The sequence below is a fragment of the Carcharodon carcharias genome, chromosome 30 (assembly GCF_017639515.1).
Source record: "Carcharodon carcharias isolate sCarCar2 chromosome 30, sCarCar2.pri, whole genome shotgun sequence".
Lineage (NCBI taxonomy): Eukaryota > Metazoa > Chordata > Chondrichthyes > Lamniformes > Lamnidae > Carcharodon > Carcharodon carcharias.
Window position 1 is genome coordinate 7100906 of NC_054496.1, and position 26814 is coordinate 7127719.

The 26814-nt window shown below is 43.7% G+C and overlaps 1 protein-coding gene across 1 annotated transcript; it reads left to right on the plus strand.

Moving 5' to 3' along the window:
* The first annotated feature begins 382 nt into the window (after positions 1–382).
* On the plus strand, positions 383–26005 carry LOC121271162 (AP2-interacting clathrin-endocytosis protein-like). Its single transcript, XM_041176922.1, has 5 exons — positions 383–869; positions 10206–10284; positions 16768–16940; positions 21320–23590; positions 25566–26005. Exons 1-5 carry the CDS (start codon positions 383–385, stop codon positions 26003–26005), a joined length of 3450 nt encoding a protein of 1149 aa, XP_041032856.1.
* The last annotated feature ends 809 nt before the right edge of the window (positions 26006–26814 follow it).

A 26814-nucleotide genomic window follows, 5' to 3' on the forward strand; every position in this document is an offset into this window, starting at 1 on the left:
GTGGTGTAGTGGGAAGTGTTTAAATTGCAGGAATTTAAAGCTTTGCAGCAAGAGTCTGGTCTCCAAGATTTGTCTGAAAGGCTATGCCTGCCATTAGAGGATTAAAAGGGGCCTAGGTGCTCTTGGCACTCGGTCCAAGCACCGTGGTATCCATTGCTGCCTCAGCTCACGAGTCCCAAAATCTGGCCTCGTGACCCACGGTTGGGCCCTGCTCTATATATAAAGGAAACTATAATGATGGCTTTTGAATTTCATTTTTTTTTTTGCCCCTGAAGGCTGCCTTGCTGTTCAATTGTGGTGTTCTTTCTTAAACAGAATTGCTTTCCGGCCCTGAAGTCCATCTGATCGCAACACTGCCCCTGCTCTCAACCTGCTGGACGCCATGGACACCGAGGGGTTGGGATTGCCAGCAGTCGCCAACAAGATGGCGAAGGAGGGTCCTGCAGCAGCTGTTAAAGGGTCAACGAGCAAACAAAAGAATGATGGGCCTCCCAAGGCCAAACCCACCACTGGAAACCAGGCTAAGGTGGGGACCATGGGTAGCAGGCAACCAATTTCCAATCGCGCAGCCCCTGTGCTGCAAAGCAGAGTGGCCGGTGGTGGTAAAAAGAAGAATGAGCAAGAACAAAAAGCCTCCACGTCCAAAACTATACCAGGGTCCGGCGCATCATCTCACGCCAAAATCATGGAGAAGAAGATGGCTGCCAGGGATAAGGCCTCTAAGGAAAATGCGAGTGGGGCACGTGGTGTAAGCGAGAATGGTAACTTGGTCACACCAGAGAAGAGTGGAGGACCAGGCAAAGTGCTGCCCACCAGCAAAACTGTTCCTAAAGGGAAAAATCCACCTCTGCTCAGGCCCAACTCCACAGGTTTGTCCACTGCCACTTTTTGTTTGAACTTTGTGCTATTGAATGAGATGCTAGTAAGCTCCTTGTGTCTCACTGATCATGTTTTCTCCAAGGTCCAGTACCTCCAGCTGGGGGCACTCTGAATATTGACCTGAAATATTATTGGTCTAAAGATGCAGTCTACATCTTTCTATTTATCTAGCTGAGGAGATTTTGGAGTTATACAACAAAATATTCTATACACACTTAACCTATTAACTCAATCCTCTCAAATTGAAATGGAATTAATCAATTTTCCAATAGATTGGAACACAGCCTTGGTTTCACATCAGCACGTCTTCCAGAGGGCTCATCTCTGACTAGCGCCATGCAACCATATTCGAGTTGAACCTGGAGCAATGCCAATTTGAAAGAGTTTTGACCTTATTAGACTCTGTCTGTATTGTGATTTGTGTTGAGTATCTGTTTACAGTCTCATCTCTCTAGCTGAATTTGAAATGTTGCCATGGTAAAAGATGAGGGCTATGTGCTTCTGTCACTTTTTTACCTGATTTAGTGCTGTTTCTTGAGCAGTCTGCTGAGGGAGTTTGCAAAACAGGAAAGGGTTAATTTGTAATCCCTTTTCTTATTGGCTTGAATTGTAGAAATGTTAAAGTTTTAGCTATTCAGGTCAGTGGGTTTCTTCACTTTTTACCATCCTCACTCTTGAGAACAAATTAATTTGCTGAACACTTGTTAGCCATTCTCATACCCCACCTTCCTATAATGTCTTGTATTCCTGCAGGAATATATTTTATGCCTGTAGGTTTTATACAAGGTGTGACAGAGAAGCTTGCACAGATTCCACCTTGACCAGCTCACAGTTGGGGGTGGAGGAGGCACCAAACTTTGGGAGATGGACAGAGTAGTCTGTTTATCTTTGCTCTCCAACAGTTTTCTTCTATCACAATTTATTATATTTCTCCAACTTTGTCCCAGCTTTGCCAATTCATGAGAAGCCGCCTTTTGCCTTGTATCCACTTCAACCTTTTAATATCTCAACAAGCTTCAGTTAAATCAAACCCAGCTTCTTAAAACTCTTGGTTTAATTTTAACAATGCTCAGTGACTATAGGTAAGGTTTAAGATTGAGCCAGTGTCCTTATCATTGGGTCTGATCCTTAGACCTGCCCGTAAATAATTTAACATGTGGCTTTGGGAGGAGTACAAGGTGACTTGTATGAGGAGCCTTTGTTTAATATATAACTTGCAAATGAACTGTTTCTGTAGCTCAGTTGCCTTCTGTCTGAAATCCTGTTTCAGCCAGCCTGTTACTGATGCTGCTCTGGGCAATTTGAATAATTCAAGGCATGAGTTAGACAGAATCGAGGGCTGTGTGGAAGCAGGCAGGTAAGCGGAGTTAGGGCCGTGATCAGATAAACCATGATCTTGTACCCAGGGTCAAGTGACTTGTACAAAGTGACTACCACGTCTATTTCTTGTGTGTTAAACTCAACACTCGTGCTCCTAAATAGCAGGATTCCGGGTATTAGCCTCCTTGTGTTGGTGATACTGCACGCTTCATTTCAGATGGGACTTCTTAACCAGTGTTTTAGATTGTCCCAAATGTGTCTGTCAGTCCGCATCCTTCTGTTATCCATGTGTCTAATTTAGTGAGTTTTTAATTGGGATGAGCACATTTTCACACAAATGTCCCTGAATCTTTAACTGTCTAATTCCCCTTTCATCTGATTATGATACGTAATGGTTCAGGTAAAGTTCCCATCTGAATGAGATTCTAAATGATCCAGTCCTCAAGCAACATGAATAATTTAGTTTTTCTAACCCAAATCTTGGTTAACATTAGTTTTCTGAAATAAGCCTTTGTGATGCTGGTTGATTGTGGTCCCTTTCAAAGGTGCATTTACCTTTTAGCCACTATATGAAATGTTGGTTGAATTCTTTTTAAGCAGAGATGCCACTTGTGATTTCATGGCTAGAGGCTGCCTTGGAGCAGCTCATGACACAGCATGTGACAGGGTGGAGGTAACATATGGCTTCACATTGAGACTGTCGGACTGACAGCTGCAACCAATGGAATTGCTAAAGTAATGCTAATACCAGGAGCAGTGCCTAAAATTAAACTCTTTGTGAGAAAAATGTCCTTTACAAAATGGTGGGAGTTGTACTATTAACGGTTGACAAGTTTATAAGCATTAACTTAAAGAATTTGAACAACCAGAACTGCCATAGCTTTCAATTTTTAAACAAAAACTTTATATCAAAGAATTATATGAAGCACCGTCAACAACACTAGCTTAAGCTTCCTCCCCAAGAGTTTCCCGATCTTGTGAAATCATTCTCTCTTCCTGGGGCCAACTCAAAAGGTTTATCGCTGCACTCTGGGATTCACTGATTTCAGTGTTCCAGCTATTTGCCAAGGTACTAGATTTCTTGGGAGTCCTTCCATTAGCTTTTGGCTAATGGAATCGCTAATTTTGTTACCAACCTCATGAATCTTGGACTCCTCCACTCCAGCACAGGGCCTCCCTGTGACTCCTGCTTAGTGACTTAAAACACCTGAGGACACCCTTGGTTTCCAATGGCCTCCTGCAACCGAGCTAATCACTTCCAGAACTCCTCCTCTTCTATTGAGGATTAAGTTTCTTCCTTCAACCTTCCAATCATTTTTCCCCTTTCCAACTTGTCTTGTACTGAATACTAATCTCAGGCATGAGCAATAGATCTAGCATTTACTCCTGGTGTAGGTCTGGCTTTATCTCTTGACTTCCAAGGAGCTACCAGCTCCATAGACCCAAACTAAGTCTCTTAGTTGCTTCTTTCAACCAGCTTGGCTTCTGGTTATGCCCAAGCTTAATTCATAACCTCATGACAGAATCTGAGCTCTACCAATTCCCATGGCAATGGGGACATTGCTTGTTCTCAGGTAGAAATGCAAATTAACTGCCTTTATAATTCTAAAGTTCCCTGTTAATTCTGGGAAACCACATGAATAACTGCAAACATCAAGTTATTCCAGCAAAGAATGTCTCCAGTTAGCTAAATATGCCCACGTGCTGTATATGATCTTGCCTTTCCAGCTTCCAGTGTGGCTCCAGTGTTTTAAGTGTATTAGACTCCAAGCTTGTTTGAATTGCATTTACTTGTTGCTTTTAACCTGTTTTTAAACTACATACCTGCAATTTCTACAGTTAAACTTCAATTGCTAAAACTAAAAATTATATTCTAAAACATTGGTGGACATTTTTATGTAACCTTTGACCTAAAATTTGGTAAACATTGTTGAGCAAGAAAGACATCAAGCAGTGCTGTTTTCACCATCCCCAGGGTATGTCTGGAGAACTAGCATTTCCAGTCCCTTTCACAATCTTGACATCCCAAAGCACTTTGGAGGAAATGAGTGTGGTAGCCACAGTGATTTAAGAGACAGTGGCTAATTTGCACACGGCAGACTCTCGGGGTGGGTGTGGGGGCTTCAGTTTAAACGGACACTCTGACAATGCAGCACCCCCCTCGGTGCTGTTCTGGTATTGGTCAGATTTGGGCTCCAGCCTCAAGTCCCACTTGCACTCCCACCTCAAAAGCTTGTTCTACGTATCTAAAACCAGCAATCAACCACTTCCAATCCATGACCTAGCTCCCCTTTAAATGTCAAATTATCTTATCTCTGAACTGTATTCTAACATTTACACACTAGAGCTTGGGACATTGGTTCAAACTTCAAGTGCTATTTAAATGTCCAGCACTAGACTATCCATACTTACCCTTTCATTATCCCCACTCCATTTAAGTATAGATTGTATTCCATTGTGTTCCTTTCTCTCATGCTAATATAGGGTGTTGATGGAGTATCAGGTTACAGGATATTAGCTTGGGGGTCCTTCCATTAGCTTTTGGCTACTTGCATCACTGGGGGTTGTACAGACTTGCTGATTAACCTTGAATAGCTGATTGAATCCAGCAGCTTCAGATTTGAATGATACCCATTGATGTACTTCAACTTGCATCTCCATTTGAATGGTCTTCACCAACCTGGCTCTCTGATTAGAGGAATATTTCACAGGAAGGAATGGGGACGAATGTGGCAAATGGAGGTAGCTTCTGTTATGGCTGAAGTTCTTTTCTGAGAGATGGTGAAAGAAATTTCTTATTTCATGGGATGTGGGTGTCACTCACTAGGCCAACATTTAATTGTCCTCGAAGGTGGTGGTGAGCTGCTGCCTTACCTCTACAGTCTGTGATGTAGGCACACCCACAGTGAATAGTGATTTGCTATTACTCGGGGCCTAGGGGAGGATAATTCTCTGGATTAGGCTCCCTGATGTACCTTCTGAATTTTGCTTCTATTTTCTTTTAAATTGCAAATGCTGGGAATGACAGACAGAAAGGCCACTCTATTTTTAAAAGAATCTGCTGCATAACCGTGTGGTAACATCTATTCTCCATTCTTCACACTATCCAGCTGCTATTAGTGGAACCTGGAGCTTGTAGCAGTCACTTGTAACTACTCAGCTTTCTATGTGAGCTTTTCACATTCGATTCACTTCCAAGCTTGTGGACTGTTAGGCTTTTAACCATTTGTTCTCTGGTTGTGGCCATCACTGACAGGGCACTAGTAACTGGTCAAAGCACCATGTCAGAAAATGGCTTTCCCTCGATGGAAACGATGTGCACTGCAAATGCAGTGAGGGGATCCCCAATAAGAGGACTAAGTGTGTTAAAAGGATCTGGAGTGGAAAATTTTCTACTGTTTGGAAACCTGAAGTTGGATTTGGAATGGTTATGTATGATCATTGGAGTCCTTTCAGAATTCTGGAGGTATGTAGAATGGATGAGTGACGTTCTGATCTGATTTCATTTACAAAACTACTCTGTGGGGAAGGGGGGAGGGTTGCCATTCAAGTAGTCCGTAAGCCTTTGTGACTGGACAACAGCAGCAGAGACTGCAGCACAATTAGGTTAGCAAGAGCTGACTGTACCTGCTGTGAGTGTCATGTAACGGATCAGCAGTTAGGTTTGAGTCATTTTACTTTCATGCATTGTGCAAGATGAGCTTTCTAAAATATAATTGGTAGTCCTGGTTTTCCTCCAGGATTAGCTTCTAATGAGCAAAAATACTGAAAATCTAAAATAAAAACAGATGCTAGAAAAACTCCGGACTGGCAGCATCTGTAGATTGAGAAAGCTACTTTCCGGTCCATATGACTCTTCAGAGCTAAAGAGAAGTAAAAATTGATGGAATTTATACTGTGTAAGTGGGGGTGGAGCTGGTAAAGCAGGATAGAAGGACAGTGATAGGTGGGGGCTAAGGAGAGATTGTCCTTGACATCTTTATCAAAGGGAGTGTTAATGGTGATGGAGAGGGTTGAAGGTGCTGATAGTGGCATAAAGGTAAGAAAGCAGTGCGTGAATTGTAGAACAAGGGTCAGCACTCTGTGCAGGAACAAGTAACAGATGGGGGTGGGGTGGAGAAGGGAATGGTGGTTGGTGGAGGGAAGGATAGAAAAATGGATGGGGGGGGTGGGGGGTGTTTTTGTGGGGGGTGGTGTTTGCGGTGGGTGGTGGGGGGAGCCTCTCGAAGGAAGATGTCAGAAGTGTAGTTTTGGAAGGTGACATCATCGGAACAGATGTGATGGAGGCAGAAACTGGTAGAATGGATGGAGTCCTTACAGGAAGCAGGGTAAGAGGAGCTGCAGTCTAGGTAGCTGCGGGAGTTGGTAGGTTTGTAATGAATGTTGGTAGACAGTATCACCAGAAATGGAGACTGGTCAGGAAAGGGAAGTGTTGGAGATGGATCATGTGAAGGTGATGGAGGGGTGGAAATTGGAAGCAGAATTGATTGTTTTGGTGCCGCTTCATGCTCTCATCAAGACCTGGAAAAATCAGTCATCGATGTACCGGAGAAAGTTGTGGGATGGGGGCCTGAGTAGGACTGGAACAAGGAATGTTCCACATGACCCCACAGGGGCAGGCATAACTGGGGCCCATGCCGGTACCCATAGCTACACCCTTTTGGAGGAAGTGAGATAAGTTTAAGAAGAAATTGTTCATTGAGAGAACAAGTTCAGCCCGATGGAGAGTGGTGATGGATGGGGATTGTTTGGGTCCCTGTTCAAGGAAGAAGCGAAGAGCCCTCGGCCCATCCTGATGGGGGATGGAGGTGTAGAGGGTTTGGATGTCTGTGAAGAGGTAGCAGTTAGGGCCAGGGAACTGGAAATTGTTGATAATTGATATGGCATAGGGTATCAGGATTTGTGGATGTAGGTGGGATAATATAAATTCCAGGGGATTAGTGGGACAGTATAAATTCCATCACTTTCTACTTTATTTAGTTCAGTGAAATGGACTTGACAGCTCTGTTTCTCTCTCAACAGATGAGTTTTTCGAGCATTTTCCATTTTTAAGCCAATGATTAAATCCTTGCTCCAGACAAATGGACTGTACCCCCCAGACACTAGCTCTGGATTAAGGGTTACCAATTCAAGTTGGACGTGGTCCTGGAGACTCATCTCATGGCCGCCTGCCCCCACAGCCCTCCTATTGGCTGTGACAATGTTTGTCAGTAAGCCAATCAAGTGAATACTTCCTAATTGAGTAATTCTTGACTGGCCAAATAAGCTGTCTTTCCATGTCCAATATTTGTATAACCTAGTGTCAAGAATTCATAACTACTTTGATTTATTTTTCTCTCTCCAAGGTGCTGCTCATGGCAGTGACCCTGGTGGTGAAGCTTCAGTTCCCAGAGACTCCAGTGTAATCCTGGGATATAATTGTACAACTCTTAACGATCAAACTTTAATCAAACAAACAGAAAATGCTGAAAAACTCAGCAGGTCTCCTCAGCATGTGGAGAGAGAGAGCGAGTTAACATTTTGAGTCTGTATGACTCTTCAGGTTCTACTTTAATCTGGCTCAAAGGGATGCCATAGACCAAGGTGGTGGGTTAAACACAACGCGTTGCTCATTTTCTTGAATATTGACCTAATGGAGGGCTGGCGATACCTTGTGTTCTGTTCTAAGAGTTCGTTCTCACGCACACATCAATTGATTTAAGGATTCACTCCCAAGTTTGCTGCCATTCTTGTGTGGGGACAAGGTGAAAGTTCTATTAGAGGCCATGTTGCCAAGAGCTGTGGGGGCCAGTGTGGAGTGACTCTAGAATCTGAGTTTATTCTGGAGCCACCAACATTATCCTACCCCTGTGGTGTGGCTTTAGATGGGCATTATTTTCTATTTGTATGGGTTTTAGAATCTCTAGGCTGCCCTCTGTTTTATGGTTTTAAATTTGGGGTTCTAGAATCTGTTCTGGACACAACCTTTTTAAGTTCTTAACCTGGGGAATCACTGGTGTCAGTTGGAAAGAAAGTTAACCATGAAGCTGTCCAAAGTTCCCTCAAAAAGAGGTGGCCTACATCTTATGAAAGAGCTTGGAGACACCAATGGCTGATCCCCAAATGTGATTGCACACAACATGCGAATGTTCCATCAAACGACCAGACTAAATTCAATTAACAATCCTGGCGTGGATTTTGGAACCAGGAAGGGGTATTTTACTCAGAACAAAATACAATGCCCATTTTTTTTCACCTCAATAATTCACCTTTAGCTTCAACTTTTTTTCTGTGACATATTTTCAATATTATATTTAAACCCTGGCAGCTCAGCTCACTCATCAATACCTGGAACCTTTTGCTACTCTGTGCTGTCTCTTATATTTTTAAAAAGTCAAATACAATCCACTGTTTTTCTCTTACACTCTGTAATGTAGCAGCTTTGTTAACTATAACCGCGGAAAAGTGGTTTTACTTTCCAAGATTTTTAACCGGGCAGCAAATGACTTCACTGCTTCTCTGCGTGGGTGTCGATCACTGTCTTGCGTTGCAGGAGATGGTGTAATTTTCAAGAGGTCCTTCTTTGACCAGGCAAAGAAGTTAATTACATTGTGGTCCTTTTTGAAGTCCCTTCCTGTTCCCTCGGAAGTAAAAGGGTGGTCTGTCTTTTCTTTTGCACCTTTTTTTTAAGAAGATTCAATGGACGTTCCTGAGGAATCTTTGCACTTTTAATGACTCTTTGTGGCCAGCTCTAGAGATACGATTCTGATGAGGTTTGAATAACTACAAAGGTGCTATGTTGAAAAAAGGCTTTTAAACCCTCGTGTAAAGGTTTGAAAACTAATCTACCTATTTAAAACAGTTATCCTTAATCTGTAATATCTTCATTTTGTGACACCGTATGTGACCGTTGTAATTTAACAATTTAATTACATATACTTGGCACCAGACATGGCTGTCGAGAAGTTCCAGTTGGTATGCATGTCCAAATTCTGTCCTGGTTTAACCACTCTATCCCTCGAGCTGCTGATTCTCCAGTGTACCTTTGCCATTTTAGAACAATATAAATCAGTATGTTGGGGCTATCACTGGTACAAATGGCACCAACCTTCATATAATTCCCATCACTTTTTTCCAGGTCACCACTTGAATCTTGCAATAATGGAGTTTGTAGTGACTTCTCCTTGATACTTGGTGATTAGAGTTGAAATTTACTGTTAGTTAGTTGTTTGGTTAGTCCCCATTCTTGACCTTTCCAATTTGGTATTGAATACTGTCCGATTATCTAACAGTAAATGCTTTGCAGAAACTGGAAACCAACAATGAGCTTATATTGAATCATTACTGATCCGTGCACAGTTAAGCTTCTCTACACCAATTACTTAATTATCCAAATGATATAACCATATCCTGGAATGAAGATTGAGGAATAATATGCTTCAGTGGGAAGATTTTTCATTCTACATGAACCTTTTCTCTGATTTGAGATGGATATTGGTTTGTTAAAATCTGTGACCTTTCCCACCTGAATGTTCTGTTTTAATTTGGTGCTATTGATTTAATGTATTTTCCATCTGATTTAACCTTGAAGGGAATAAGATTGTGAATATTGTTTTTTTTTTACTTTTGCGAATACAGATTTGGTTATGTTAGTTATTCCTTTTCATAACTTGGCTTTCCCCCCTCCCAAACTTATTTTATGTATCTAAATTGGGTCAATCCCTTTTTGCATGTGTTTAGTTTTGTTGGAACATCCAATCCAAATGTTTCATTTCTAGTGTAAATTTACAAGCTAAGAAACTCATTGACTTTGTAGTCAGTAAATAGTGGCTGAGCGATGAAAATTAGTGCAGATCTTGATTCTCGGCACCAGTAATTGTTTGCCTGGGGATGAATTTGTCGTCTACTGTTTTCTGAGAATCTAGAGTGGTCATTTTTGTCTGACTAAATTTTGGAACAGCAGTAGCTCTAATAAAGGATAATCTTCCAATGAGTTGGTTAATGCACCATTTTAATTCTCTCCGCAGTTTCCAAGACGCCAGCTGTTGCAATGACTAAGTTGTCCCCTGCAAGACCAGAGAAGACCCTGCAGAGCAAATCCAGCAGGTAACGAATACTCTAATGTGCCCTGGATAATGTGCCCATGAGCATTTGCCACTTCAAATAGGTGTCTTTTCTCTCTCTCCAGTCAACTCGTCTTGCAATGTTGAGAGTATAGGAAATGGAGCTTGTTCTGTACATTTCTATGAAAGTAAATCTGTACCTTTTTTGGTTCCGTTTTACCTTCTGTCATTACCCAACTACAGCATTATCCTTTTTTTCTCTCTGACACTGCTCCCTCCTGGATAATGAACATTCAATCCTTGAGATACTGGGCAAATGTGCTTTACACAGTCCCGAACATGGAGTACCTGAGCCACCAATCTCTCTTCCCTCCTCTCGCTAGGAGGATATCTTGGCCTGTAGCTCCTCGGATACTGAAATTTCAATTTGTGATGCTTTGACCTGGGTACAACTTGAGACTAATTTAGCTGGCATTGCCTTCAATTAAGGAGCTAATTGTTTAACTTTTGAGTAATTGCCAGGAAGAAGTTCAGTGGTGTGTTAGAACCCACAAACTTTGCTCTTTGAACAGTGTGCATTGATGTGTTGCACCCCAGCTTCTAGTCACGCTCCACTGCGAATGGGTGAATAATGGACTCTGGTAGCTTGGGGAACAGTCTGCGTTCAATCTGATTGGGTATAGGCAAAATCCACCAAAAATGGCACACGTGAGTTTGGCTGTAGCTGGTGTTATTAATTGTGGTGTCCTGTAATATTGGGCATTTGCAGACCTCCAGAACTCAACATTAACAGTGCCTTGGAGTAGGGTTGGCCAAATCCAGACACATTCTGGGAGTTGGGGGTGGATCAGTGACATCAATCAACCTGCTATTGGTCACCTAAACAGCTGCTCTCTCGGCCAATTGGAAGGCAAGCTGCCCCTGTAGAGGTTTAGAGGAATGAGAGGTGATCTTATTGAAACATAAGATTCTGAGGGGGCTTGACAGGGTGGATGCTGTTAGGGTGTCCCCTCCCCTTTGGTGGGAGGGGGAGGAATCTAGAACCAGGACGCACAGTTTAAAAATGAGGGGTCTCCCACTTAAGATAGAGGTGTAAGGATTTTCTTTGAGGATTGTTAATCTTGGGAATTCTCTTCCTCAGAGAAGAGGCTGGGTCATTGAATAGATTCGAGGCTGAGTTCGATTTTTGATAGATGAGGGAGTTGAGGGGTTGGGGTGCAGACAGATGGTTGAGTGACCATCAGATCAACCACTATCTCATTGGTAAGGGAGGGGCCTCCTTTTTATGATCTTATTGACAGTGAAGAAACAGGTTTTCTCCCCTTGCCCAATGTTTTTATAAATGAAACCCAAGAGCTGAAGAGAATTTTTTAAAATTCTAGCTTTTTTCCCTTTTGAGCTGTTCAGGATGAGCTTCCTCGAGGCATTATTCTATGAAGCAGAAAAAATCCCTGTTTACAAATGAACTTTTTTTTTTTTCCTCCCCTGGGTTGATACAGAAATTTTGAATAGTCATTGGTTGCCAGGCTCACATTCCAGTATTGTGCTATCTGACAAGTTCAATAACTCAAACCTAATAACCGAGCGAGCCACAGACAATGGGAGATGATCCATGGCCATCTATTGGATGTTGATGGTTGAGTGGCCCTTTTGTTTCGTGTTCTCTTTTTTGTTGCAGGTCAAAAACGTAGTTAGAAATCGGAAAATGGACAGATGGGTCTCTCCTGAAAGAGAAGACCGGTTAAATGTTTGGGTGGGACTCCCAACCGATTCTTCTTTACTGTTTTGGATGCTTCGAGTTGAGATAACGGGTGTAAGGAGGGATAAACCCTTCATATTCTAAACCAGGCTCTTAAATGTTCTTCAGTCTGTGATCTAATATAATGAGGAACAAAGGGCAGTGTAGGCTGCTGTTTGCTACATGCATGGCTTGTGTGAGACCTGCATACTTTAATTGAAGTAACAGTAAATGATTGTTCTTCTTTCCCACCCCCACCCCCCACACACCCTGGGGATGTTGGACAGTCTGGTGACTGGAATAAGAGCACGTAACACTTGGAATTCTCCCATGTGTACTAAACAAATAACTAATCAGCTGTGTACGCACAGTTACTCACTGTGCTGTCCTCCTGGGCTGTCTTGTTCCTTCTCGCTGTCAATTGCTCTGACAGCATTTTGAATCAACCCATCCTGGTGGCTGTGAAAATCCCCACAAATTCATCCTGTCTGCAGATTGAGATTTTTCTCTAAATTGTTGTGTGTGGTAACCCAGCACTCCTGCTGACTGCACACTTCGTTAAAGCAACAAGGCTAGCAGTCCCCCTCTACCACCTCTTCCCCATGATTTTGGGAGGCTCAGCAAGGTGATGGTGTAGTGGACTAGTAATCCAGAGACCCAGGGTAATTCTCTGGGGACCTGGGTTCGAATCCCACCACAGCAGAGGGTAAAATTTGAATTCAATAAAAAAAAAAATCTGGAATTAAAAGTCTAATGACCACAAAACCATTGCCGATTTGTCATTTAAAAACCCAACTGGTTCACTTTTTTAGGGAAAGAAATCTGTCCTTACCTGGTCTGGCCTACATGTGACTCCAGACCCACGGCAATGTGGTTGACTCTTAACTGCCCGAATGAGGGCAGTTAGGGATGGGCAATAAATGCTGGCCTAGCCAGTGATGCCCACATCCTACGAATGTATTTTTTAAAAAAAACTCCACGCTCTCCTCCTGCGCTGTCTGTGTGCCACCTGTTCCCATTTCACAGCAGTGTTCTCACCATGGACCACACCGGTCTACTGCACTTGTGGGGATTCACTCCCTGTGCCAACCATGGAGGGGAGGGAATGTTAACCCTTTAGGGTTGTGGGAAATGCCAAGACATTTCAAATGCCCTCTTGAATTGGGCATGCTGGCTTTTTTATATCCGGTTGGATTGGATACTTGGATCCAAATGTGATTTGTACCCTTTTCAAAACAATTGGATATACTTCAAGAGGGACAAACGGCAGAGGTAGGTGATCAGCCATGTCTGATTGAATGATGGAGTGGGCTGATTGGCCTCCTCCTACATTCTTAAGGGGGACACAACTGCCAGGCTGAGGGAAGAGGAGGAGTGGGGTTCTGGAAGTGCTATCCAATGGGCTGAATAGCCTCATCGCATCAAATGTTCGGCACAGAAAGAAGCCTTGAGAAATGTGCCAGTGCATCATGGTGCCAACGCGCCCATCCTGACAGAGTGTTACAGAGGTGAGTCATGTTGCTGGAGCACCTGAACACCCAGTCTTGGCTGTCAGTATTGTTTTCTGGTGAGGGGAAATGGGAATAGAGCTGCATCTTCTAGTCCAGCAGTTTTAACTGAAGGCTGGGCACAGCCTTGACTAACAAGACCTTCCATTGACGCAACTGCAGGGAGGAATATTTGGAATTGAAGTAAATGCCCCTGGAGGTTGAGTACTGAGTTGAGGTAGAGATGAGGAATTTCTCCTGAAGGCTGTGAACTTTTGGGATTCTTTTCTGCAGAGAGCGGTGGAGGCTGGATCAAGGCTGAAGACAGATTTTTAATCCACAAGGGATGGAGGGTTATTTTGGGGGGGGAGGAGAAGCAGACAGGAAAATGGAGTAGAGGTCACAGTCAGATCAGCTGCGATTTTATTGAATGGTGTAGCAGGTTTGAGGGGCTGAATGGCCTACTCTATGTTCCTACTGGGGTGGGTTTGTATTCCTGTAGGTTTCATCAGTCACCTGGCTCCAACCTCTCCCAGTTAAACTGCCTCTTTACTAATTCCAATATTTTGTGATCAAAGAAAATACTTGAATCCTGAAGATGATTTTTTTTCCCTTGGTTTTACACCCAGAAGAATCTTTAATTCCTGGAATTGGTGATCCTCATTTGGAGGGACTTGGCTGAAATGCTCCAGCCATTTTGTAACACTGGAACTATACTTTCATGTTGAGTGCAGAGGTCAGGAACTTCAACTCCAAAGGACCTCTGAGCCTTTTGTACTTGCAGAGACCGGGAGTGTGCTGCCCAGGCACAGATTGGTGTTTCCACCTTCTTTGGGGTCCAGTGCACTGGTGCCTAAGAGAACCATGCAAAGGGGGGGCAGAGGGCCATGGTGAAGCAGTGTCTTAGGCACTGCGGCAGGGAGAGGTCTCAAAAGAGGAGGGGGACTGGAAAGGGTCCCAGGTCATATAGAGAGGGGCAGAGAAATGGGCTCTGAATAGGAAAAGGGCTGCACGGAGCAGACTGGAGTGAAGAGGGCTTGTGGGAAGCCCTGGTAATCGGAGGGAGGGGGTCAGAAGATTCTCTGTAGATCCGAGAAAGCAGCCAAAGATTGGTGACTCATGCTGGGCAAAGCTACTCCTCTGGGGCAGTAGTGTTCCGCTCGGCACTGCTGAAGAGCTGGTGGGTTGGTGCCCGAGTGCCACTGGGGGTGGGGGGGAGGAAGGAACCCAGGGGAATGGAATCTCGGAGGAGGTTGAAACCCTGCGAGGTGGGGGCCGTCGTGGATGCTGTCTTGAGTCGAGGTGACTTGGAGAATTCTCAGATTAGATCTTCGGAGGTGAAGGATGGAATCCTCGCGTTTTGAGAGATTTGGTTGACTGATGTCTGGTTGGGGTGGGTTGCTGAGAAATCTCGAGGTTGTCTGGGTCACACCTGCCGTTTATTGTGTAGCGTGGTGGGTTTGACTAGTTAGCTTGTTAATTCACACACCTCCTTAACCTGAATCTTAGGATATAAGACACAGATATGGTAAATTTTTGTCTTTCTGACCCTGTGTAGTAAACTTTTATTTTGTTCCAAACCCATGGCTTTCTTCAGAATTACCTGGAAAAACTCAGCAGGTCTGGCAGCATCGGCGGAGAAGAAAAGAGTTGACGTTTCGAGTCCTCATGACCCTTCGACAGAACTGGTACAGTTCTGTCGAAGGGTCATGAGGACTCGAAACGTCAACTCTTTTCTTCTCCGCCGATGCTGCCAGACCTGCTGAGTTTTTCCAGGTAATTCTGTTTTTGTTTTGGATTTCCAGCATCCGCAGTTTTTTTGTTTTTACCCATGGCTTTCTTCACCTGAGCAAGTGTCTTAATCTTAAACCAAACATTACCGTTGGCCCCTAACCAGATCTTACCAACAGTTTGAGGATCTGGCCAAGGATCATAATGACAGTTTTATTATGTTCCAAGACAGACCAGTCTGAAAGTGTAGCCCCTCGATTCTGCATTATGGGTTCCTTGTAGGTGTGATTGTGAGCTGAGCAGGGAAATGGCACCATCTGCAGGCCTGATGTGAAATGACAGCAGGAAATCCTGTTCTGGTTTAAAGCTGTGTACATGGGACATGAGGTGCGGTTGGCCAGCTCCCCTCTGGCTCTGTAAATGCTATTGAGAATGGGCCACTTGGGGATGAAGCAGGCTTTCTGATCTGATTTCCCTGGGGGTGGGGTTGGGGGAAGACAAAGGCAACTTAAGAAACTCCAGGAAGGTTTCAAACTCTTATTCAGAATGAGTCTCTCCTAAAGAAAGGTGGGTTGTGATGCTGTGGACTAACAAATTACTGTGATAGGTGTTTTTTGAGTTCACCAAAAGATTAGAGGAATTTGGCTGAGATTTCCACAAGTCATTCAATGAATCAGCATCCCAGGGTAGTTGGTGCATTAGAGTTGACCAATAGCCTGGGAAACCAATAATCAATAGCTAAGCCAGTTTGCATGTTACCCATAGTGTTACCTGCCAAGCAAGATTTACCTAATGACAGTTCAGTTGTACTAGGTACCACCTGAGACATCCTGCATTTGTTTAGCTCCCCATTTTATTCATAGTGAGTCAGAGCAACACTTGCTCCTGGGATTTGAGTCTCAACTCTTGGTTTAGTCTTTAGTGGATGACAATGGACAACCAGAGTTTTTCCAGGTAATTCTGTTTTTGTTTTGGATTTCCAGCATCCGCAGTTTTTTTGTTTTTAACCAGGTTATGTTGGACGTTTAACCTTCCCTTAAGTGTCACCTTTGAACTGTTGATTAGGGGATAGGTTGCATTATGTGCTGTTTGATTCATTTGCATGTGGGCCAGCATTCTCAATTTCTTTCCTGTTGGCTTTCAGATTAAGCTGAAATTGGTAACTAGGCTAGCTATCACTCTTGAATGGCCTTCATGTTGCTAGAACTACAACAGGTGCTAATGTTCACCTTTTTTAGTATTTTGCTGTTTGGTAGTACGGAACTTTGAATATTGCTGAAAGACGTTATGGCAAAGCTTTGTCTTGCACACATCAGGACAATCACAAGAATACCAATGCCGGGGTGGGATTTAACTGAAACAGGTGTAATACGTGTACATGTTCTTTCTGTCTGCAAAGAACTGGGCCCTGTGTATTCATGTAGCTTCCAGTACACATTCCACCACTTTTTTTGTCCTGGTTAAATGTTTTTGCAAAGTGGCTTCCCTATGCAAAGCAAAACTATTGAAGGGTGCATGAGATTTCTAGCAACTTCCCCACCCCCATGATTTTTTAATTTTTTTTTCTCAGACCAGATACCGCTGCTTCATCAAGCCACCTGACTCAGAGCACAGGAGCGGTGAGGAAATGGTCGGCACCTAGAGTTACTAATGAACGACAAACTCCAGCTCAGCTTGGCAGCCTTCCAACAGGAGCCCAGCCAGGGAAACACTCTGCAGCCTCCACCAAGAAAGCTGGGGAAGGTGGTCTACTTCTTGTTTCATCACAGCTGCGCTTTTGAACGATTTTTGTTTGCGTTGTGGGCTCTCGAGTTGAAGTCTTTATACCAACTGCCTTTGTTCTCTGGGCCAGTTCACATGCCATTGGTAGACATGTAGGAAAAGGCGGTTTTGACTTAGGGGTCTGACCAAACTTCAAAAAGGCTATCTCCGGCTCTCATAACCTTCCTGGGAGACAGGTCAGAAATTGAGAGCTGAGTTCCCCTGCACCCCTGACATCCCTCCAGCTATGTGACAGGAGCAGAAATGTCTCTTTAAATCCACCTCGCCCACAGTGTTTTTATTTGCGATGTAAGGTTTTTTTTTCCTGTCGTACATGCACACCTGCATGTAACAGTTTAGTGGTCAGAATATATTGGGAATATCCTGAGACTGGAACTGTTTCTACCAACCTTGTCTCTCTGGATGCAGCAACCGTTTGTGTACAGACTTGAGGAGGTGCGGTGCACGTTCCCTGGAATGATACTTGGATTAAATGAGGATGGGATTCATAGGCTAAGCTTTAATGTGGAAAAATTTTAAGGGAGCATACGTCCTTGTGAAAGTTCACCAGTTTGGCTGGCGATGGTTTAAACTAAAGTATCAGGGGGTGATGAGCATCAGAAGTAAAGAGGAATAAGATGCATAGTGAGATTGGGCAGGTGCTCGAAGGAAGTGGTTTCATATTGGAGCAGACGTAAGGTTTCTAAGTACAATGCATGTATGTGAATAATGTTGAGCTACAAGCACAAACAGCAGTGTGGTAATAACTTAGTGGCAATAATGGAAATGTGGCTTAAAAGTCTCAAGGAATGGGCACTTAATATTCTGTTCAAGAATATAGTGTTCAGAAAAGACGGATGAGGGAGATAAAAGGGAGGTAGGGTAGCAGTATTGATTAGGAAAGACTTTGTAGTGTTGGATGTCCTTGAGGGAAGGCATTTAGAGTTGAGAAGGGAAAAGGTAAGATCACACTACTTTGGGTAATCTATAGGTCTCCAAATAGTGAGATTGAGGAACAAGTCTGCGAGAATCACAGATGGGCAAGAACTGGAGTGGTGATACTGGGGAACTTCTATACCCAAAATCAATATTTGGGTATAATAATGTTAAAGTTCAAGGAAGGGGTGGGGAGGAGGAAGAAATTAAGTGTACAGGAGAACTACTTTAACCAGCCGACTAGAAAGGCTGGTGCTGGGAAATTGGGTGGGTCAAGTGTTTGTAGGGGAACATTTGGGTAAGGACCAATAAGGTTTACGTTAGATTGTTCCTTGCTCTTTTTCATTACTAATAAAAACTTCTAGATTGGAAGAGGACTAAGTTCAATATAAGGGATCTAGCTAGGGTAAACTGGATCCAAAGACTGATGGGAAGAACTGTAAAGGTCATTTATTTTTTAAGGAAAAGGTGCTTCTGGTACACGCTATCTCATTCCAACAAAGGAATGAAGGGAGTCAAAAAAATGGGGCTCTTTAGATGATGATGATGGGGATGAAACAAAAAACGGGTGTATGATGCAGGTCAGTGAATTGAAGTGAGAACCAGGACAAATACAATAGGCTGAGGGGTAGTGAAGAGGAGAATAAGACTGGCGAATGGCAGTTAACATGAAAGGAACACAATCTTCTGACGTGCGAATAGTGAGTAGGTTGTAAGGTGGAATGGGTTCTATTGGGAATAAAGGGGGTGATATCTGCCATCCTTACCTTGGTCAGGCTGACAGGTGGGTGACTCCAGGTGTGGAGCAGATGTGGTTGACTCTAGCTGCCCTCTGAAGTGGCCTAGTAAGGCACTTGAGGGCAATTCAGGATGGGTAACAAATGCTGGCCTTGCCAGTGACGCCCACATCTCACGAAATGCTTTTGAGGTGCAGGGCAAGGTTAGTGTTCACTGAGCAAGTGGAGATGGTGAATACAAAGAATGGCGTGCAAATTTTAAGAAGCAGACGGTACTGGAAAAGCTGCCTGTGCTGAGGGGAGATGTCAGCTGGTCCAGATGGTCTGCATCTCAGGTTGCTAAGGGAAGGGGTGTGGAAATAGTGGAAGGAAATACTTGAAGTACCAGAGGATTGGAGAGTAGGGGGTGCAAGGACAGTCCTAGCAACTACAGGCCGGTCAGTTTAATATCAATGGTGGGTGAGGCTTTGGAATCCATAATTTGTGGGGGTTAGAAACCAACAGGCATGGAGAGGTTGTAATTTTAAGGGGAGCCAGCACAGATTTGTTAATGGCAGAACAAAAGCAAAAATACCTGGAAAAACTCAGCAGGTCTGACAGCATCTGCAGAGAAAAAGCTGAGTTAATGTTTGAGTACGTTTGACTCTTCGGAGCTAAAGAGAAGTAAAAATGTGAAATTAATACTGTTTTTAAGGAGGGGGGTTGGAGCAGGTGAAGCTGGATAGAAGGCCAGCGATAGGTGGGGGCAAAGGAGACCTTGTCCTTTTTTGTTCATGACATTGTTGTCAAAGGGGGTGTTAATGGTAGTGGTAAGGGCTAAAGGAGGTGCTGATGGTGGCATTAAGGTAAAGATTGTAGTAATAGCAGGACAAGGGTAAGCACTCTGGAAAGAACAACATGAGCAAGTGATAGATGGCCCTTGTGGGGGTGGGGGGAGGGGACGGTGGTGGGGGAGAAAAGATCAAACATAGGATAAAAGGTGGGGGTTAAATGAATAAATATGAAAAATTTAAAAAGTGGATAACAAACTTAAAATGAATATTGAGAAAGGGGGTAAAAAAGGGGTGAGGATGGAGGAGAGAGGTTATGATCTGAAGTTGTTGAATTCAATATTCAGCCCGGAAGGCTGTAAAGTGCCTAGTGGGAAGATGAGGTGCTGTTCCTCCAGTTTGCGTTGAGCTTCACTGGAACAATGCAGCAAGCCAAGGACGGACATGTGGGCAAGAGAACAGGGTGGAGTGTTGAAATAGCAAGTGACAGGGAGGTCTGTGTCATGCTTGCGGACAGACCAAAGATATTCCACAAAGCGGTCACCCAGCCAGTGTTTGGTGTTGCCAATTTGGAGTCTGCATTGGGAGCAGCCAATGCAGTGGAGCAGCCAATGCAGCAGACCAAATTGAAGGAGGTGCAAGTGAAACATTGCTTCACCTGCAAGGAGTGTTTGAGGCCCCTTGGATGGTGAGGAGGTAAGAGAAGATGGTTGTGCCTTTTGTGATTGCATGGGAAGGTGCTGTGGGGGGAGGATGAGATGTCGGTGGGTTATGGAGTGGACCAGGGTGTCCTGGAGGGAACTGTCCCTATGGAATGCTGACGGGGAAGGGGGATGATGATTGTTTGGCATCATGCTGGAGTTTGCATTTCTGCCATAGAATGGGCAGACAAGTGGCAGATGGAATTGAATAGAGAAGAGAGGTGATGCATTTTGGCAGAGGGGACAGGGAGAGGCAATATAGATTTAATAGAACAATTCTAGTGTGTGCAGGGACTGAGGGACCCTTGGGTGCATCTGCATTGACCTGTTTGAAGGTGGTAGGACATAAGCTTGGCTGACTAGTCTCGTTGGGATCCAGGACTTTATAAATGGAGGCATTGAGTACAAAAGCAGAGAAGTTAGCTGAACCTTTGTTTATGAAGCTGCAGTTAGACCCCCAACTAGAGTTCTGCATCCAGTTTGGGTGGTCACACTTTAAGAAAGGTGAGGGTGCAGAGGAGATGTACCAGAATGGCTCCAGGATTAAAGGTTTTAATTACAAGGTTTGGATAGGCTGGGGGTTGGTTTACTTGGAGCGAAGGAGATTGAGGAGAGGTCTGGTTGAGGTGTACAAGATTGACTGGCTTAGATGAGGTTGAGGAAAAGCTCTTCTCATTAGCTGATGGTTGAACAACTAGGAGAGATGGATTTAAGATTTTGGGTAAGAAAGGCAGGGAGGAGGAAGTGGACAGCAGTAATGGCCTGGAGCTTGCTGCTTATGAGGGTGATGGACAATCTGTGATTTTCAAAAGGAAATTAGACAGGCACTTGAAGGAAGTAAAACTTGCTGGGCTACAGGGATAGTGGGGGAATGGGGCTGACTGGGTCGCTCTGGGGAGCTACCATGGGCTTGATAGGCTGAATAGCCACTTCCTGTGCTGTTAATGACTCACTCTGGTTAAATAGCCACTTCCTGTGCTGTTAATGACTCACTCTGGTTAAAGGCATCGATTTGGTTTCTCAAGAACAAGAGGGCATAATGTTCAGGAATGGCATTAGAAGCATTTCTTCTTACAGGAGTTGTGGAAGTCTGGAATTCTTTCCATCATTTCTAAATACACAATGTTCTAAGGACAGCTATTTGCTCTGACTATATTCTGCATAAGAATGGAAGGATTGGTGTTGATTTCTGGCTTATTGTTGTCCATCTTTTCCAGACTCAACTTCACAACCAAAGCATTCTAGTTCTGAACTGAACAGGGCCACCAATACCGTGAGGTCAACTAGACCAAAGCCAGTGAAAGCTTCTGAAGCTCCTGTAGAGCAGAAGAATTTCAATGCAAGGCTAAAGGGGAAACCAGCCAAAGTGGCAGTCAAATGCATACCAAGGGCACAGCCAGGTACCTCTGCTTCTAAGGCTTCAGTCAGCAGCCTTCCCCAGCAATCAACTAAAGCCCCAAAAAGCAACATTGAGAAGCGGAGGTTGTCGTCATCTTCTAGGAAATCTCTTGTGGAAAACGAGATTGGGAAAACCAGTGCTGCAAGACAGACTGGGATTAAAGCTTCTCCAGTGAAGTCTGTTGAAGCACAGGGCCTGGTGGTAAAAGAGGAAGGTCCAACTTTGACTACAGCATCATCCAATGAAGATGATGTGGCCATGAATCTCCAGGGTTATCTAACGATGGAAAAAGTTCCATCTCCTCCCCAGGGAGTGCAAACCACTCTTGACCATGGCAACACGGAGATTTCTGCTTCATTTGACGAGGAACAGGTGGAGGATGAAAGGGTTGAAGTGAGCTCCTGCATGGGAGAACTTGAAACAGCTGAAAATGAAGCAAAGGTGGGTTCTGATGAATCACCCCTTCAATTGGATGAAGAAAATAAGGGAGAGCTGAGTCCTGGCCAAATGATAGAAGCTGATTTGTGTTCAAATGAAGTGCAAAAAGATGCAGGAGTTGTTAATGGAAATGATCCTTCTGGAGGAAAGGTAAATGAAGTGGATTTAAGCAAAATGAAAGCTGAACAGATTAATGTGGATGAAAAAGTTGCTAGTATTGGAAAGATGGACTTGAACAATGACAATCGGGAAACAAAAGACTTGCAGGGACAACAGCTACTCCCTGAATCTAGCTCACCAAGCTCGGCAGAGAGAGGGTCTCAGAGTTGTGCCATGGATGTTTCACCCATGGAATATGTACCTGCAATCAAAGATGGCAGTGTTGGCACAGGAACAATGTTGGAGGATCTGGTAGATCTCAAAGAGCCTGCGTTGGGAAGCTCTCTTGATGAGAGCTCCCCTGAGACAGATTGTAACATGTCGAATGTAGAGAAAGTTAAGCTCACAATGTATGAGTATTCTGAAGAAGCAGATACTGAAGACTCTCCTAATGAGCTTTGCCCAGAAACACTTCAAAGTCAAGAAGACCAAGACCTTATCTCTGAACCTGAGAACTTACTGGAGACCATGCAGATGTCCTGTAAGATGGAGGGTCCTGTCAGAAACTGGGGCTCTGAGGAGAAGCTTGGCATTTCACCTGAGGATTCGCATGAAGATCAGGGTGTTTCCAAGTCCAGTACACTAAGTGGGCCTGACTTGGCAGGGAAAAGCAGCAGTACCACTAGTACTCCTGAAGAACTAAAGGACTATGATAGTAGCTCAGGAGTAGAGTCAAAGTCTGATGAGAAACTAGAATCTGCAGACCTTTTTATTCCTCAGACTGAACTGAGCCCTCTGGATGATCTCATGGATCAGGATTTGGGGATTCACTTGGAAAGGGGTGATGAAGAACCAGAGACACTTGCAGCAGATGATCTACATGGTGATCCTCCAACAGAACCCATGCTGTCTTCAGAGGATGAAGACCACTCTGAGGATGATGGTGAAAGAGTGACAGGAGAGCCCATCCAATGTGGACTGGAAGGGATTGACAACCCAGTATTTGAGGACAAAACCTCAAGTGACTTGAGTTCAGAAGTGCTGTCCCTTGCTGCTGCTCCCCATTTCAAACCCGTAACTCTGCATGCCTTGGACGAGAGTGAAGAACTTGCAACAGCTGCACCTCCTCACTCCCTTGCTCACGGCTACACTACTTCTGATTCCCTTGCTCCTCAAAACTGCATGCTGTCGGATGCTGGATCTTTAGAGGATCCCCCTTGTGACCGGATTCCTGCTGTGATTGGCCTTCAGTCCTGTGGACCTGAAGGAAGCCTTCAGAACCACTGCCTTCCTCAAAATGAATGCTTGCAAGATGTTCCTGAAGTGACTCTCACCCTACACCATGAGGGTAACCTGGCAGAAGATGAAACTGAATCTGATCAATCAAAGTCTTGCATTGTAGAGGAATCTGTTGCAGAAAATCCAATAGACTGCCTTGATGGGGACTTGACTAATGTCCAGAAACTGAATGATCCTACCACTGAAGCAAATGGAGGTCACAGGCAGCAGCAGTACGACTCTGCTTGTAAAAAGAATGATAGCGTGTTGACAGGTAATGTATAGAACTTGGCTGAATGCTAATTGTTTAAAAGGTAAGCCCACCAAGTCATGAGGGTGAAGCCGTGCAATAGATATTAATATTGGATATGAACCTATGGCTTGGACTATGTAGCAAAACTACTCTGCACTGACTTGGATTGCATGACTGAATTTTTTTTACCCAGTTCAATGTTTTTTTTTGGAATTGTACCACTAGGACCCTTAGTAATAAAATTGCAAAAAAAAAATCAACTAGAAAATGTAAACCTTTTATTTTTGACATTTGACTAATAAAGCTTTTTGTGTAATGTTTTGGAACTGGCCATTTTCATGAAGATTTTCTCTAGATCACTAATAATACCTTGTAGTGGGGGGCTGGATAGGTGCAATTTAGTGTCTTCGCCGTCCCTTTTTTTTTCTCACCCTCCACCTCCCCAAATCAACCCCCATGTACTTGTAATGAAACTGAAACAAGTGGCTGAAATGTCAGTTAGAATGTCTTTCTAAATGTGTAACACTAGCCACTGAAATGAACTGTCACGTAATAAATTTTGGCTTTGAACTGAAGACTTGCAATCAGGCCATTTCTTTTTGTGAATGCAGTGTCAGTGAATGCAGCCTTTCGTAAAGTAGCAGACGATACATTTCAAACATTACCCTTTTAATAAATATTGCTCTTTTTTTTTCTCTTTTCCCCTCCCCCTCCCCCCCCCACCCCAGAAAATATGGCCACATGATTCCTCCAAGGAAGCCACTGTTTCAGCATGCTTAATAGTGCTTTCAAATTTTTAAAGCGATACTAGATAGGATTTGACACTCTTAATCCTGACTTCCCCTTTTTTAAATTAAAAACTGCACATAGTTGATCTGGTACATGGGATTGCAATTGGAGCACAGCAATGCTCTCCGGGAATACTCCCTGGAGGTACTGAGGAGTGGTAGTGTGTGACTTGTACTTGTCTACATGCTGAATTTCCAATCTGGAACCATGTCGTGCAACAACTAAGTGTTTTCCTTCAACACTGGAGTTACTATGTTGTACCATTGACCAGCTGAGGACTTTGACACATTTAGCCTCTGTGGTTAATGGGACAGTAGTGCACTTGTGTAAAACTGCAGAAAAGTAGTGGTTGAATGGAATAAGCACTTGTGCTGTTTTGTCTGCAAATTACTATTGTACAGTGGTGGTCCTGTTTCCATGTTTAACATTTCCTCTGGGATAGATTTGTCTAAATGTCACATCACGCTGTAATGACCTGAATTTTTTTTCAAATAAATCATTTGTTCTCAATGTGTTGGAACAGTGACCTTCAGCTGCTGAACATCATGATGCTGCTAGATTGGAAACTGCTAGTGAGCACAGCCACTGTCACTGGGCTAAAGAGTTATGAAGTTAACATGCAGGGGATGTCCAAATATCAGCTCTGGCTATTCAAACCAGGCAGCTCTCTTCTATTTGTGTTTGTAGCTTGTCCCATTTCAATGTTGTCTGCCTGGGACTATAATCACTTGTCTTGTTGGCTGCATACGTACTAAACAAAGATAATATGTTATGTGAATTAATGGAACCTTTGAAGCTTTAAGTGTGGCCTGCAAAGAATTTGCACATGACTGACCTGTGAAGACATGTGAATACTTTGGTCTTCCTATTTTAATTATGTTTGCTGTTTGTCTGCCAATTTAACAATTGCACAGGAAGAGAGACTGGATAAAACTCTTATCCAAAGCTTCAATCACTGCCCCTTTTGTCCTTGTATAATTTAGGTGTATTCACACTGGGATCAATTAATCAGCCAATAGTCTGTTGTGCAGGAAATGCAAATCATCTAGTTTGTTAGAGACATGCTTGTGCTCAATCTCCATGTTCACTTTTTTACTCTGTGCAAACAATTCTATCTCTTGTCTTAAGTTGTAGATTTGCATGCAAAAAAGGGTTTTGCTGCTTAAACTTTTTTTTCCAAATCTTCAAGTGCTGTCAACTGTTGCAGGCCTCCTGAGTGAGGGTGATAAAACACTACAGACTCATGCTTGTGTGCCATGGATGACTCCGCTGCTACCTCCTATCCTTTCAACCATCTATGAAGTTGAAACAGCAGAGGAGACTAGGTTGGAAGATGTTGAAAAAGAGGAGCTTCACAAATGTCTTGAACTCATTGAAGATCCCAGCGAGAAGGTCTTGACACTGCAGATTGAGCCAGTGGAAGTTGTACAGCAGTTGATCAACCAGACGTTGCTGCTTTCTGGAGATGGAGTCAAATTACAAAGCAAGGTAATGGTTGACAAAGCAGAGCTGAGCAAATGGACAGATCTTATATCGCCACTTGATGACTCCACAGCCAGTGTCACATCTGTAACCAGCTTTTCTCCTGAAGATGTCTCCTCTTCCCCAGGGGAGTGGACAGTGGTGGAGTTAGAGACTCACCATTAATGCACACATGTGCATGCACACACTCTCTCCCTGGCTTGTGCACTCTTGCCTCAAAGGACACCAGCTGGCCAATTTTAATATTGAAGTCCCAGATGTGATTGCATACTTCCTGGTGGGTTTGTTGCACAGACCTGCAAACTGGTCAATGAGCCTTCAGAGACTGAGCTGTGAAGATACCCTGTTCCCCTCCCATATGTTGTCCTAAGTTCACCTTCCAGAACCCAAGATGACTAGATAAGCAGCAAATGTGTCACTATTCTGATGGGAGCTGGAGCTAGCCTTAATGCAGTATTGCATTTAAAGTCTGATTTTAATCAGTTTGTATTCAATACATTCGAGTAGCTTGGCTATAATCTGACAAGAACTCTGTACATTCCCTGAAATTTGAAATGATCTACACTTGTACCAGTCTAGCTGGCCAGAGGTCACCTAGGAACAGATTTTAAAGGGGGTCCCCCTATAACTTCAATGTCCCAACTCTGAGCTGTTGGTCCTACATTGAGTAGGGGGTGTGAATCATTTTGAATGCCATTAATGTTTTTACAGAGAACTCTGGACAGGTGATTTGAACAAGGTTTAAGTTGACCAATGGGCATCAAATCCTACGTACGTACATGGTTTTCAATATTTAGGATCATCTAGCTATTGTCTTGGGCTTTTGGCTGTACAACTTAGCTTGCCCAGGTTGCTTGAATATAAATGTATCCTATTCTCAGTGGAATTGTTACTAACTGAAAACTAGAAGGTGTTTTAAAGGGGAGCAGTGATGGAATTGCATCTACTTTAGCTCCAAGCTTCAAAGTCTTAGT